General features: G+C 38.2%; 1 protein-coding gene across 1 annotated transcript in view; it reads left to right on the top strand.

The window, feature by feature from the left end:
• The window catches only part of alk (ALK receptor tyrosine kinase), a 405,435-nt gene that overhangs the window by 283,857 nt on the left and 106,720 nt on the right, over window positions 1-14,858 (top strand). Inside the window, exon 5 of the mRNA XM_030126874.1 lies at window positions 10,025-10,158. Within this exon, the coding sequence (XP_029982734.1) occupies window positions 10,025-10,158 (134 nt within the window). The remainder of the gene's footprint in view (window positions 1-10,024; window positions 10,159-14,858) is intronic.

The following is a 14,858-nucleotide window of genomic DNA, read 5'->3' as shown; positions in this document are numbered from 1 at the left end:
ATCCCATAGTGAACAGGGGTTACATGAAACCTAACCCTAATGCTATCTTTCTTTCTAACTGCAGCAGACAAGAAAAAAAAAAACATGGAAAATTGATGAAAAGGTCTTTGTGTTGTATGACCCTCCAAGTTGAGATGTCATCTTTACTTACTGTTATTTATATGTTATATGTGACTATAATAGCTTGCTTATTTAACTGATAGTTTGACTGATACATTAAAATGTTGCTGGCCATTTATTTAGTGGTTTTAGTCAGGTTAGGACTAAATCATAGGTTTAGTTTAGGAAAATCCTTACTTTCAGATTTCAGTCAGTCTAAGTTTCCTTGCACGTAAAAATGGGGAAAAAATGCTATTACTTTTGTATGAACCTGTGTAACTATATATTTTACATATCTGGGCCTCTACTACTAAGTACAAAAAATAATTGCTGTGGCATTATTTATGCTGTCCAGTGCTTAGACAATATTATAGTAAATGTAATAACATTTAAATTAGTTTAGTTTATTTGTCTCAAACTTTTAAGTAAAAAAAAAGAACTAAAAAAAAAACAATAAAAGCAAGAAATCAATTATATATGAACCCACTGTCATTAATCACAGAAAAAGTAACAAAATATAATAAATTTAACATAAATGTACATATGTATCAACTCATAAAACACAGTTTGAGAAGGGACAGAAAGAAGCAAAGGCTTATCTTGTCCTGCCCCTTCCTTACTTTCAGTGTCAGATTCTAACCAAACGAATTTCCTTCATTAGCTATCACATTAAAATAGATAGCAATAAATAACTAGTTAATTAACAACTATATGGTTCAGGTCTGGACTGTGCGGAGGTCAGTCCATTTGTTAAAGTGATGTCTCCCTGAACTACTCTTTAACTATTTGATCCTGATCAATCCCTGTGTTGTCATCTTTGAATATGTCTGCCATCAGAGAAGAAAGAAATCCACCAATGTTTAGACCTGGTCATTCAGTATGTTCAGGTGGTCAGCTGACCTCATTTTATGGCCACATAACATTACTGAACCTAGAACTAGATCCAGCAGGCGTATACTGTAGGGATTAGACATGATGGGTAGTCACTTCAGCCACCTCTCACCCTGATGAACCATCACTCTGGAACAGGGTCAGTCTGGATTCATCAGACCACATGACCTTTTCCATTGAAACAAAGTCCAATCTTTATGCTTTATAACAAACTGGTGGTTGTTAATATGTGAGAAGTTGCTCACTGCATCAGTTAGAGCTAAGGAACTTGTTGCAGCTCAAACATATTAATCACTGCAGTAAAAATTCAGCAGAAGGTTCAGAAGTATTTTCTGGGTAAAATCCAAGTGAAGACTGTGTGTTTGAGCATTTCTTTGTGAATGAACTGTTAATGATGTGACATTCTTTATCAGGTTTGCAGAAGGTGATCAGTCTCTGAGGTCAGTGTCAGAACATAAAATGTACAAAACTAATGAAACCATGAGGAGAATACATTTGTAGAAATACCATGAATTTATTTCTATATTAAATCTGCACAGTTACTAGAATATAGGCAGCTGCTGATGTAAAACAGAGTCAAATAGGATGTGATATCTGTTGTTTGTCAGTTATTTATCATATTTATTAATTTTTTTTGCATCAGTCTTCCATCCCACACATTGATTATTAAAATTCCTTCTCCTCCAGATGGTGAGATGGCCCCTGGATATTCTGTCTTAGTGGCAGAATTTACTGCAGGCTTTATTTTCCTAAACCTCAGATATATTGGACTCATCTCTAAAGTTGGTGATAAGTGACTTACATTCACCGGAAAAAAATCCCCAACAAAAAACAGTGCAGTTCTGCTCCTGTTCACTGGTCCTACAGATGTTTCCCAATTCATTATTATTCATTCTTATATTCCTTTGAATTCACAGTGATTGTTCTTGCTTCCTCTCTCCCCAACCAACTGCATTTATTTGATCCAGTCGATGCCAAAAAAACTCATTTCATTACATAACTTTCTGAAGCCGTGATTTTTAGATTGTTCATTTAGAAGCATTAGCAACAACTATTATTAAAAACTGTAGTGCTGAAGAAGGAAACTTACATAATGGAAATGGGGCTTTTATATTTCTGCTGTCATTCTTTTAGTGCATTGCTATCTTGTTAATCTAATATGCAGGCATCACAGTCATCTATTTCCATCAAACTTGGCAGATATTGTTCTGCTACTTTCTTAATTTCTCTTGTAAAGTCTTTCACAGCTTCCAGCATGAGCCCTTAAGTCCAACCAATGTCCTCTGCTCAGTTTGACCTCTGTTCATTCGTAGCAGAGTTTTATTCAGTTGATATAAAACTTTCACCAATTGAAGCACTGGTTAACAATCTTCGTGATTCTGTAGAACCTTTTACTTGGCATGAAACACATCTTAGATGGATGTATTATTGATATTCTAAACTCAACAGCAGGGGGAAAGTCATGAACAAGAACACAGTAAGGACTGCCAACAAATCAACATTATATATCCAAAGAATGTATCAATCAATTAAGTCTGAATATCATTGCTTACACTCATCTGTATCATGATATCATCATGGTATCGTTGTTTTTCTTCAATCTAAAACTCCCACCTGGTTATTTTAACAGTTGGTCAAAATGAGACTGCTGTCTTCTAAACTTCACATGCTGCATCATCTGATAGTTTACACTGAGCTCATTAACATGCACGTCAATGCTTCGATCATCATCCGATTCAGTTATCAGATTATTAAAAGGGTCATGTAAACAGTGTAATCTAATATGCCATTGTCACAGAATAGCAGAAATCAGATTAACACACCTGAATGTCTTCTTAATAGTCCGATGTCTTCCTGCATATATACAGGTTAGTCTGATTTATATTGGTCATTTTCATGTGCATGTGTAAACACAATTTTAACAAGAAAAGCACGGAGAGCGCAGACCTCCGCCAAGACAGATCTGCCCCCCCCCCCCCCCCCCCCCCCAATCACCACCAAAATTTAATCATTTCTTCCTTGTGCCAGTGTCCACATTTCCTGAAAATTTCATGAAAATTTGTCCATAACTTTTTGAGTTATCTTTCTAACAAGCAAACATGCATGCACGCAAACACACGAAGCAAAGTGATCACAATACGTCCTGGTAAAAATCATAGGAAGTGGAAATGACGGAGTCAAACGTGAGTGGAAGACAATAACAGGAAGTTTGATTCTACCACCTCTATTTACATAGTACCCGAAAGAATTCCTATAATGGGCTGGAGCGTCTAAACCAGGGTTTTTGATTATTGCATTTCTTCATTTCTTAAGTGCATGTAAACGCATCAGATCTGATTATTACAATTATCTGATTACTCCCAGTTATTGGATGGTCATGTAAATAGGCTCATTGTAGCTCTGTTAGCTTAGTTCTGTTTTGGGGAAGGAAGCCACAGTAAAACCACAAAAAATGACCCCCATCCCGTCTGGTCACTTTCTGACTCTTTGATCAAAGTGGTGTTATTTTTTTCATCACTACTCCCTCTAGTGGTCACATAAATCATCTTTGGCATACCTTCAGGACTCTTTATTCTCAACACCCTAATGATAATTTTAAGTCATATTTGAATCTTTATAGTAGAAATACTACATATAAGTCCTTTAAGATCTTGTCACCTTAATGAGAAGAGAGACACTAGTCCATGATCAGTAGTCAGTACATATGAGGTCTGCAACTACTTTGATATTTCATGTTTCTTTGAGCTTATCAAATTGCCACACCTTCATGAATCCCTGGTGGTATCACTTGCATCCTTTTTTTTTTTTTTATCTCAGTTTGTTTATATGGCTTGGTTTGCTTTCATCCTGCATAATTTGCTTTTGGCAGTTTGTTCATTTTTCAGTCACAGAATAATTTGCTTAGCACAGAAATGCATGATGGCTCTATTCAGGTGTGAGTCATCTGAATATACAATGGCTAATGCTTGCTTTGAGTTTTAGGCTGCAACGTCAGGTAAAAGCTTCATGATTACTGTTGACGAAACCGCTCTTGCTATTGCAGTGTCACAACTGCCATAATAAAAGATTTCTGTTCCTTGATGTCTGTGAGGCATAGAGTCTGGGTTGAAGGAACAAAGTATGCAATTTTTAATACCATATAAAGTTAAATGAATGTTTTTCTTATATGTATGTGGAAGAACAGTGTGGGCCAGTGTAAGAGAAAGGCTTATTAAATCCACTTTGGCTGAACAGCCCTGAATGTTGACAAAAGCGGTCCTGCATCTGTTGCATACTTCATCTAAGCTATCGTTGTAGCAGCGTAACAGATCTGGCTCTCAACAGATAGCATACAAATGTGACCTGTTTAGTTTGGGGAAGTGGCATTCATTCAGCCGGGCCATGTCGGGCCGTTCAATCTAATCTGCACTTCTCTTGACGTATTGGTTTGTGCCTGTTGTGCACTATGCCATTTGCCAGTCAGAATCAATGTGGCTTAAGTAGAGATCCCAATCCAGCAACAATCACGCCAAAACTCCAACTCACCTCCTAACTCCTTAACCCCTACCTCCTCCCTGTGTGCATCGTCGTACACCGCATCATTTTCAATCAATTTCATGTTTCTTCTCGGAAAGAAAAAAAAAAGCTCAGTTCAATTTAAAAGCCAGCGGAAACCAATGGCAATGTCTCTAAGGGGGTAAAAAATTCCATTACCATGTAAAGCAGGTTCCATTTCTAACCACCTCTTTCTTTAGTTTTATTGCAGATGCATTCAACAGGGTCCTTGGACTTTGGGCATGATTGAAAAGTTTTTCCGTTTCATACACTTGGGCTTGAGGATGTAAGTTAAATGGCTTTGACAATACCTACAATGTATTTTTTCCACACCATACACATTTTAGGTTAGGTTTTAGGTGTCATAGCATCACCAGGTTGTGGTGGATGACAACAAAACAGGGTATTACAGTAGAGCACTATTCACAACTGTCTTTAGGGAGTATTTGTTTATGGTACATGACAAAATAAAACAAAAACTATGAAGTATTGATATTCCAAACACTGAACAGATGGGCAAAGTCACATATAACCACAGGCTGTATTACTTACTGAATGAAATACAAAGCTCATTGTTTACACACATCTGTGATATGGTACCATCAGGTTGTCTTCAAAGGGGTCATATTTTGCTAAACCCACTTTTATTAGTCTTTGGTACATTTATTTGTGTATTTGGACCATAATATTTCAAAAAGTTTGAATATGAACCCTCCAGGTGCTGCAAAGCTATCTTTATATTCATTCCGGAAAAAATCGAGTGAATTTCTACAATCTGTTTTAATTCCTGCTTAATTTGTTTCGTCTATAACTAGCTGGTATAACGACATTTGCGCATATAAGGTCAAGACTTCCAACAAACATTTCTCCGAGTACAACATAATTGTTTGCCAGCAGCAGCAGTTGTAGTCCATTCTGAAAATATGTCCAAACTTCGAGCCAATTACCTAAAATGTTCAGTTGTTAGTTGTATTAACGAACACAAGTGGCTGAACAGGACAGAGCAGCACAGCCAACAACCTGGAGGGGGTGGGGCATGTAGTGGCTCATTTGCATTTAAAGGGCCAACGCTCAAAATGACCTTTCTGGTGTCATTGCTCAGAAATAGAGTTGAAGATGGACCTGTGGAGTTTAATTAAGAAAGAATTCAGACCCAAGCAGAGCATTTACAGTTTACGTAGAACCCCTTTCAAGGTAAAACTCATAGCTAGTTATTCTAACAGTTGATTAAAATGACACTGTGTCTTATAATGTCTACATGTCAGCTGATAGTTTACATTATAGCTCGGTTAGCTCTCTGGTTTTAGACAGAAAGCAGCCACAGTAAAACAACTAATCACTTCCATTTTCTGTTTGGTTTGTATTGTCAGTAGCTGCGCTAAAGATCTATTTGGAATCAAACAAACAAGGTCAGAAGTGTAACAGTTTAGTCTGAACTGGGGATCAAAAGTGGACAAATTTAGCAATGGTAATAACATCACATAATAACTTTATATCTTCATAAGCCTCATAATCAAACTTATCCATGTAGAAGTAACTCTTCTAGCTTCTTCTAATGCTTCTAGCTTTTATCACTTTGTTACTTTCTTTGACTCTAAAAGTTGTTTCTTTGCGGTTCTCATCCCATCTGGTCACTTTCTGATGCTTTTCATCAAAGTTATTATAGCAATAGTTTTCCTCATCATGAGAGACGGGCAGAGTGACTCACTACACCCTCTAGGGATCACATAAATCCATCAGACAGTGGATATGTTCAGTTCATGTCTCAACAATCCAATACATTGGGATCTTAAACATAACTTTAGAGTTATTTATTCTAAACATTAGTAGATAATTTAGGTCACTTTTAATTGACAGGTAGAAATACAGCAAATTTATCTATCTTTTTTTTTTTTATAAAGAATTATCCCATAACATTGTATGGGTTACCTGAATTTTTGATGAATTATAATGTAATTCAGCGTAAATGCAGAGGAAAATAGACCTGCACAGGAATCATTATGTTAATGACATTACATTGTTCAATTTAAGACACTTGATCTGGGCATTGTAAACACAAGAATCTGTCTGTTTTGTTTTGGGTTTTTTTTATCTTCATATTTAGCATCATCTAACTCAATTTCCCCTCTGTAACTTCATCAGTGACTATCTGTTTAAGCTTTTTTTTTTTTCTAGGAAAATGCTTTTTATTTTATTTTTGTATGCAAAGCCACCGGAAAGAATAAATAATTCACTTGTATGACAAATTTAACAGTTCATGCAGAAATCAAACCTTAATTCTGTCAGTATACAGTCTCATCTTGAGCTAATTTAGAAGAAGGAAATCCTGAAAAATAAAGGACAGAAAAATGGCTTCAATGTAGGATTAAAGTACAATCAGTGTTCCTGCATGTACTCACTTGACTCCAACAGCGTATCCGATGAGTCCTCACAGCATTAGGAAAACAGTAACCAATTTGAAAGGAATACGCAGCACATTTCTTCATGTATTGTTTATTCTGATGGATGAAACTCACAGCTAATGCAAACCAGAACCCACGAGACAAATAAGGCTTAATGTGGTTAGGACATAAACATCCTACATCGTCACCGACAAACACACTCTCACACACACACACACACACACACACACACACACACACAGGATGGAAATTAAAAGAGCTACATTAGCCAGAACAGTGCACTAAGGGAAGCATAAATGAATAGAATTATGAAACGAGAATTGTCAGTTGGCAGCAAAGATTAGTTGGCCTGAGCTGTTTTGTTTTTCTCTGGCTAAAAACAACATTTCCATCATCCGGGGAGACGCTCTCACCAAGTAACAGTCTAAACAAAGGTCAGGTGGTCTGATATAACCAACAGGCTGTAAGAACCGTACTCAGTTCTATTTAATTCCCGCATGAGGTGTCTTTATCACTCATTTTCATTTTATTTATTTATATTTTGGACCGCTGTGCCTTGCATGGTATACTACTAATTAGCTTTAAATGTTTGAGTGATGTGCTGTGGCAGCTCTGCTCTGATCTGCTGCTCAGTTAATCAGTCCTGTGAGCACCAGCGCAGACGTTGCGTGATAAGACATCGAAATAATTCAGTAGTCCGAGAAACTAGTAAATGATTCAGCAGTGAATAGACAGACGACAGGTCTCCATTGGTCACTTTTTCATTTCACTTTGTTAATCATTAGTACATTGAGCATATTGAATGAAAAGCACACACCTCTTTGTTTATAAAATTGCTTCTATTGTATTCAGATATACAACAGGTTTTCATGACTGCTTCTGTAATTTTTACCACGAGATTGTACTTGTTGTGTTGCAGAGCCTAATGTATTTTTGCAGTTATCCTAAAAGGAGGCATGCATTCCTGGACATTTACAATCCCAGCAGCCCATCATCATGCTAAGTACTCATTCAGAATTTCTTAAATTTGGCCCTTAGCCGAACCCAGTGGCTTGTTCAGTCGCACCACATGTATATTACTTAGTGTGCAAATCATTTCAAGGTTATCAAGGAGACAGCAGCAGCCCTTATCTAGGGCTTCATTTCCTTTCTATTATGGGATATGGCAGAGAGCAGGTCCCACACCGCAAAGCTGTTCTCTAACAGTGTGGTGCTATAACATCACTTCCCATCTGGTCAACACCTTCCCTCCGCCCGGAGCAGAGGCTGGATGGGGAGAGATAGGGAAGGAGAGGCAGCAAGGAGGGTTTAGTGAGGTGTGAGCAATGAAAGCAGTGAAAGAAACACACACAAAAAAAAAGGGGAAAAAAAACTATAAGCAGGTAAGCTGGCAAAGGTAGTAATGCAAAGCCTGTTGAGTCAGAGACAGACGTTGGGGAAATCAGAAAAGCTCACAGCCTGTTTGTATAGTGGGGGTCTGTGTGTGTGGTTGTGTGTGCATGTGCACATTTATGTTTGCACAATTCTACTCAAACAAAATACAAAATAAACCCTAAAATAAACATGGTTACAGACAGTTTCCCATTTCCCAGCACACTTTTTGTAATCAAAAACTAAAGCCTACGCATCATCTTTAAAGCCTGTGGCAAATGCAATATATTTAAAGGTTACTGTAATTATTGTAATCGGTTGATTGTTATTCATTATGTATCTCATTTCAATTGCAAGAAAATAATGGATGTCTCATTTTGTAAGGAAAGCCTCCATTCCCTGTGCCATGAATGTATTGCCACAGAAATTACTTCCCTCTGCTTATTCAGAGGATGTGCTTTTTTTTTTTTCTTATCAGATAACAGCATTGAAAATATTGGCCCTATTATCTCCTTATTCTTATGGTGTAATTAGGCCTGGATTTTAAACATTAATGTGAAATACTGACAAAAATATGGTACACCATGTCAAATACTGAACATTGCCATTTGTATTTTCAGAGTTGTTTAAAATGCATGTATTTCTTTTGGAAATTGTTACCAAAGAATAAGACTAACGCACCTCTGTTTAATGTCACTGATTTTACTTGAAAATACAGTGAATTTAAATTCACATTACAGGGCTAAAAACAAACCCCATAAAAACAAAAGAATTGCAGATTGAATAAAACCATCCGCCGGAACATAACAAAGCCTGGTTTCTGAATGCTAATGAGTGAATCAGTTGTGTTGACACCTAAATGTTTTGCTGCATAAATGTGTTTTTCATTTACAGTTAAATACATTTAACATTATATAGGCTTCTGTTTTCAGTTCATGACAATCTGGGCTTTTATTAACAAACTGTGAGCATGATTTAATGTAACATCAAACTGTCAAAATCACTTCTGTCTCATTTCTCAGCTGTGAAATGTCTCTGCGAACCGAACACTGCTCGTAGAAACTGATGCAAATGCGCAGCGGTATGGGAGTAGGTATGAATGTGGTGTCATGACTTGTAAATAAAAGGAAGGGGTGGGCAAAATAACAGGAGGGAGGGGAGACCGAAGGCGGGAGGGAGAGAGATTGTTGATGAGCTGGGAGCCAAAGAGAAATCAGCACAATTTGCTTAATAAAATTAGGGCCAGTTGAACTACACAAAGCCAGCCGGTGGTTGAGGGAGGACAGCATTCACCACAGGACCACAGCTCATCTCTACACAACAGCGTGTTCTGAGTGCTGCTCTCTCTGGACCTCACACCTGCTCTGAATAGTGACTAACAAATCTAGACGCACAACCATCAGTTAGAGCTCAAGTGAGGCATTATCTCACACCTGGCCATCACAAAGCAACAAGAGACACAGAGTCAGGGGTGGGCTCAAAGGGTGGGTCATGCAGCATCAGACAAAGGAAGAATGGGAGCATCCCAAAATGGAGGGAAGTGAGGAAGCTGCAGTGTCTTCTTCCGCTGAAGCCCTGGACAGTCCCTCCTCTGAGACTTTAGGGTCTCAGGTGCAGCAGGCCCGAGCCCCCCCGACCACCAACCCCAGCAAGGGCTGTGGGTTTTTCTGCCAGCCGTGGTGTCTGCTGCTCACACTGACCCTACTCCTGCTTTCTCTCCTTGGCAGCTGGGCGGTGGTTCACCTCACCCTAGGGACCCACGGAGGATCACCTTTTCGGATCTCAGGCAGTTATGATCAGAGAATCCCACAGGATGACACAGCCACCATCGAGCCCCACTTCACCACCAACTGCACCATGGGTAAGTGGGACTCTGAACAAATAAAGTTTTGTTACTTGTTTGTGTTTCATTGTTTTACTGTAGAGGATGTAGAAAAATGACCTGGAGTCAATTAATTGTCATTCATGTTAATTAGTTGGCTGAACTTGAATAAGACAGTATTTTATCAAGAACAACATTTGCAGCATTTAGTTCCAAATGGCTCCAAAAATCCGTCTCTCTTTTTTCATGTTATAAATTAAACACTGTGGGAAATTTGACTATTTTGTCAAAGAAAGCAATTATAGGACTTCAGAATAGACTCTAGTAAGTTGTGTTGCATGTTATTACCTATTTTCATATTTTGTATAAACTGCAAAATTGCATGTGTGGTCCTTCAATGAAAGCTACTCACGTACATCTCTGTTGTCTATCAGTGCTTCTATAATGTGTGTGTAGACTAAAATGTGTCTCACATGTCTGTAGAGTGACCGAGTTCCCCAAGCAGTCCAAACATGTTGAACTGGAAATGGCACAGCCACATTCTGTGATTTTAACTTCATTACACCATGTTGAGGAATGAAATACGCAGACTGCTCGAGACTGAAATAATATCCTTCTCTGTCAGCCACGAAAGCTGCTGAAATTAGATTAATATAACTGATTCAATTTCCTCTGAGCTAGAAGCAGAAGCACAGAAACCCTTATTTCAAGAGCACATTACTGAGGAAATATGCATAAAATCCCCATTTCCTGCAAAATACAGATTTTTAATGATCAGAGAGGTGCAAAATGTCATCACAACCAGCTGTTTTTGGGGTTTTTTGTCAGGTTTTTATACTTTACATTTTTGGGGAAAAAATTCCAGATGTATTTAACACAATATGTTTTCTCTTTTCAAGAACCATGGAGAAGTAGATGCACTTTATGTGGCTGAAAGTGTTTCAAAATCAGTTGATTTTAGCTGTGTTTTTTGTGAGGAAACATAGTGAACTTGTTTACCAGACTGTGTAGAGTCTGCTGAACTCACATAAAAAGGAATAATCAAGTAAAGGATGACCAAGAGAAGCTGCTTATCATGGACTAAATTAAATCTTAAAGTTGGCAGGAGGATTCAGATAAGATATCTACATGAACATATGATGCTTGTGCGGTGTCCTTAGAAATCCCCCAAATGCAAATTTATTATCAGGTAAAGCTTGTATTTACAGTTTCACATTCAGTTTACTGTCATTTGATGTTTAAACGTAATATAAGTTTAGTTTACAGTTTATTTGTGAATGATCAGTGGATCAAAAGTAAAGTAAACCTGAATTATGTCAAAACACCAGCATTTGAACCAGACACACGAGATTTCTAAAACCTTCCATCAACACTGAGAAAAGTTGACATGGTCTTATTAGTTTTTATTTGGTGATTAGATTAATTTTCATAGAAAAACTGCTGTAGTTTGTCTTTTTTGTCCTCAAGCAGTAGAATAAATCACACTACTAGATACAGGGGATACATGAGATATTATTATGTTACTTTATTCATCTCAAGTTGCCCTGGCTTCTTAGGTGTTAATTTCAGGCAGAAAAAAAACAACTATTCAAAAGCTCCAATAGTGTGAATAACATCATAAAAACCAAAAAAAAAAAAAACTGTTCATATTACAATAAGATCACATTTAAGTACATTTTAGCTCAGATTTCTCTATAATACTGTATGTCAAGCATTTTAAGAGTGGTAATCATTACCTAGGGCCTCTTTTTTTAGTACAGGGTGATTCAGACAGTCCTGCAAACCTAATCTCCGCTCCTTTTACTGGAATGCAGTGTTTTAAAGCTCTGCACCACTGAAGTTGTAGCTTTTATGCTTAGTCAATATTTACCTCCAAATGAAAAACGAATATTGCTCGACAAAAACGATTTGTCTAGCTCTAATGCTTCAAAATCGGTTCAAATGGGATGTTTGAACCGGAGGTCAATTAGAGTAGTTCAGTATAAAGAATAATTCATTACTGAAGCTGAGTTTTTCACAGCTGACTGACACTGGCAGCCTGATAACAAATCAGCAACACCTGACTCCCTCATTACATTATCTAGATTTACTTGTCAAATATGTAAATGAATGGATGTAATGGAGAAAAAGAGATAATGAGAAAGAGGGATAAAAACAGAAACAGAGCTTGTGTTGAAGACAAAGGACATCAAAAGGGTAACACAAATCCTCACACAAACAAGATGATATTAGTCAGACTAACATGTCATGTAGCTTTTGCATAGCTGTCACTTTCTGAAACAGTCAGAACAAAGCAGATGTGGTGATTCTCATGCAAATACGCCCTCCGTTAAACAGCGTCTTGTTGTTCTCACTTTGAGTTCACTGTGTTCCTCTTGCCAAGCAGCGCATAAGCCACGGCTAGTACACAAAAAAAAACAAACCATACAGACATGTCGTACCCTCCTCAGGCACCACCTGGTTCTGCTGCACAACACCCACTACACACATCCCACTCCTAGACTAAGCCCTAATCTGTCTCGGCACGCTCGCCGTGCGGCCTCGTCACATTTCGCGGTGTTCTTAACCTCCCTCACTCTCCCCTGCAGCACCTGTCACTAGACTGGGCTCAAATTACTTTCCTCGTAGCGAGCATGAAGCCAAAGCAGCTGATTAAGGCTCTCACACTCCATCCCTGGCAAAGACAGCTATTTGCTTTAATTGTTCCAGGCTCCTGCACTCAAAATTAGCTAATTACCACTAATAATGACCTGTATTGTCAGGATATTGGGCTGTGTAAAACAAGGCTGATCCCAACTTGGCTTCATTAATTGTATTTAATGTGGTCCCGGTGGTTTGAAGTTTCATTTGAGCAGTCGGAAGGCTGTGGACACGAAATTTTTCAGTATATCTCACTGGAATGGTTATTTTTCTGCTGACTTCGAGGGAATTTCTCAAAGTTAGAGCGATTTGAGGGGGGGGGGGTAATGCTTAATTTAATTTCCCACTGTGTTATTCATTGTTGTCATTTGATCATGTTTGCTTTGAGATACGCAGCATTATCTCCCAGAAGTCATAATTGTTCCCCGTATTATCAGCTTATTTAAATTCTTCTAAATCCATCATATATATTATCACCTGTCCTTGTGATCCTTGTGACCTGAATTAGAAATTTGACAATGTCTATTTCCTCCCTCTTAGATGTTTTCTTGAGCAGAAGGGCGGCGATTACTCAAGCCACTGAAGTGAAAGGAGATATAGTCAATACAGGATAAATAAATGGAGCAGTGTCTGACTTCTTTCTCCATACCCTTCTATTTTAATTAACTCATCAGTCACTGGACCAACAAGCAATCCAATTTGTTGCCCCTAAAGTGACTTGCGTGGTTATATGCCTATCTCTGGAGCTCATCCTCTTGACAGGAAGCTAGAATCCCACCTTGTGCTCGTATTTGTCTGACGGTCACGGCGTTGCTGTACAGAGAGCGTAATTATTCAAGCGCACAAACCCTGTCAGTGACACTCTTAACCTCCTACAGTTTCTCATCCTGGAAGTAAACAGATACAACTGTGATGACTGACAAGCTCATTACCAGATTGTGTCAATGGCAGGTTTAACTTTTGCTTTGCCTCTGTCTTGGTGAGGCGGAGGGTCACATTTGCTTTAACACTTATAACAATGTTTGTTCACGGAGGAGCATTTTTGGCATTTGTGCTCATGCATTTCCCAGAAAACTGTCACAATTCATTTTCCCAATTGGACATGTCGCAAAGACAAGGCAGCGGTGAAGCCCGTGGGAATTTGAACTGGTGACCTTCCCTTGCGTGGCCCATTTCCCTAACCATTACACCATGCTGCTGCAGGCCCTTAATGGAGCGTTACGGCGAGTCTATACTTTGCGATTAGGTACACAGCAGCATGAGGGTGTCCCTAGGCCCATCAATCACACACGGCCCTGTGGAGGCAATGAGGGAAATGGGTTTGGAGAAAGCTGGTGGAGTGGACAGAGTGTTAGACATGTGGATGGATGGATGGCGGTGTTTTGCAGAAGAAGAAAAAAAAAAGCTATTCAGTATCATGGTATGGAGCTGTGGTTTGGCTTTAAATATGCAGAACATCTCCAGCATAAGCCTTTAATTGAGTTTTCAGTTTCACTTTAGCAGCATGAATAAAATAGTCATCCCTGGAGTTCTTGTTATTGGGTAACAAGCACTGAATGATAAATATATATATAAATACATATATTTATATATGCATTCAATAGAATTAAACCCCTCACACTATCATAACAGCAGGAGAATGTTCATTAGATGAGAAGAATGTCAAAATTGAAGCAAATTTAAAAGTGCTAAGGGATATTACATAGCAACACAGTGGCTCGTAAGGATAAGTGATGTAGTGCAACCGATTGAATGTTTCCTGTCAGTCTCATCAGTGTCGCCTGCGCTCAGCAATCTGTAGACTAATGTCACACAGGTGCACAATTTACACATAGTGCTTTACAATCATTTTAACAGTGATCTGAAAATGTCACTTTCTTGCACAGAAAAAACAGCGACCATAGATCATAAATCAAGCTTAAGTGTTCATGCTGTTCTATTTAAAAAGACATCTGTACTCAGCTTCAAACATGCAGCATTCTTACATAAACTTTTCAGAAGTTTCATTTTGGAGTTTAATTTTCAGTTCTTTTTGTAAGCAAAGTGAATTGCAAATGAACTTTTCAGAAGAATTAAAATTTAACATGTTAAACATTAAT

The sequence above is a fragment of the Sphaeramia orbicularis genome, chromosome 22, assembly GCF_902148855.1.
Source record: "Sphaeramia orbicularis chromosome 22, fSphaOr1.1, whole genome shotgun sequence".
NCBI classification, from domain to species: Eukaryota; Metazoa; Chordata; class Actinopteri; order Kurtiformes; family Apogonidae; genus Sphaeramia; species Sphaeramia orbicularis.
This window is presented reverse-complemented; position numbering and strand designations above follow the sequence as displayed.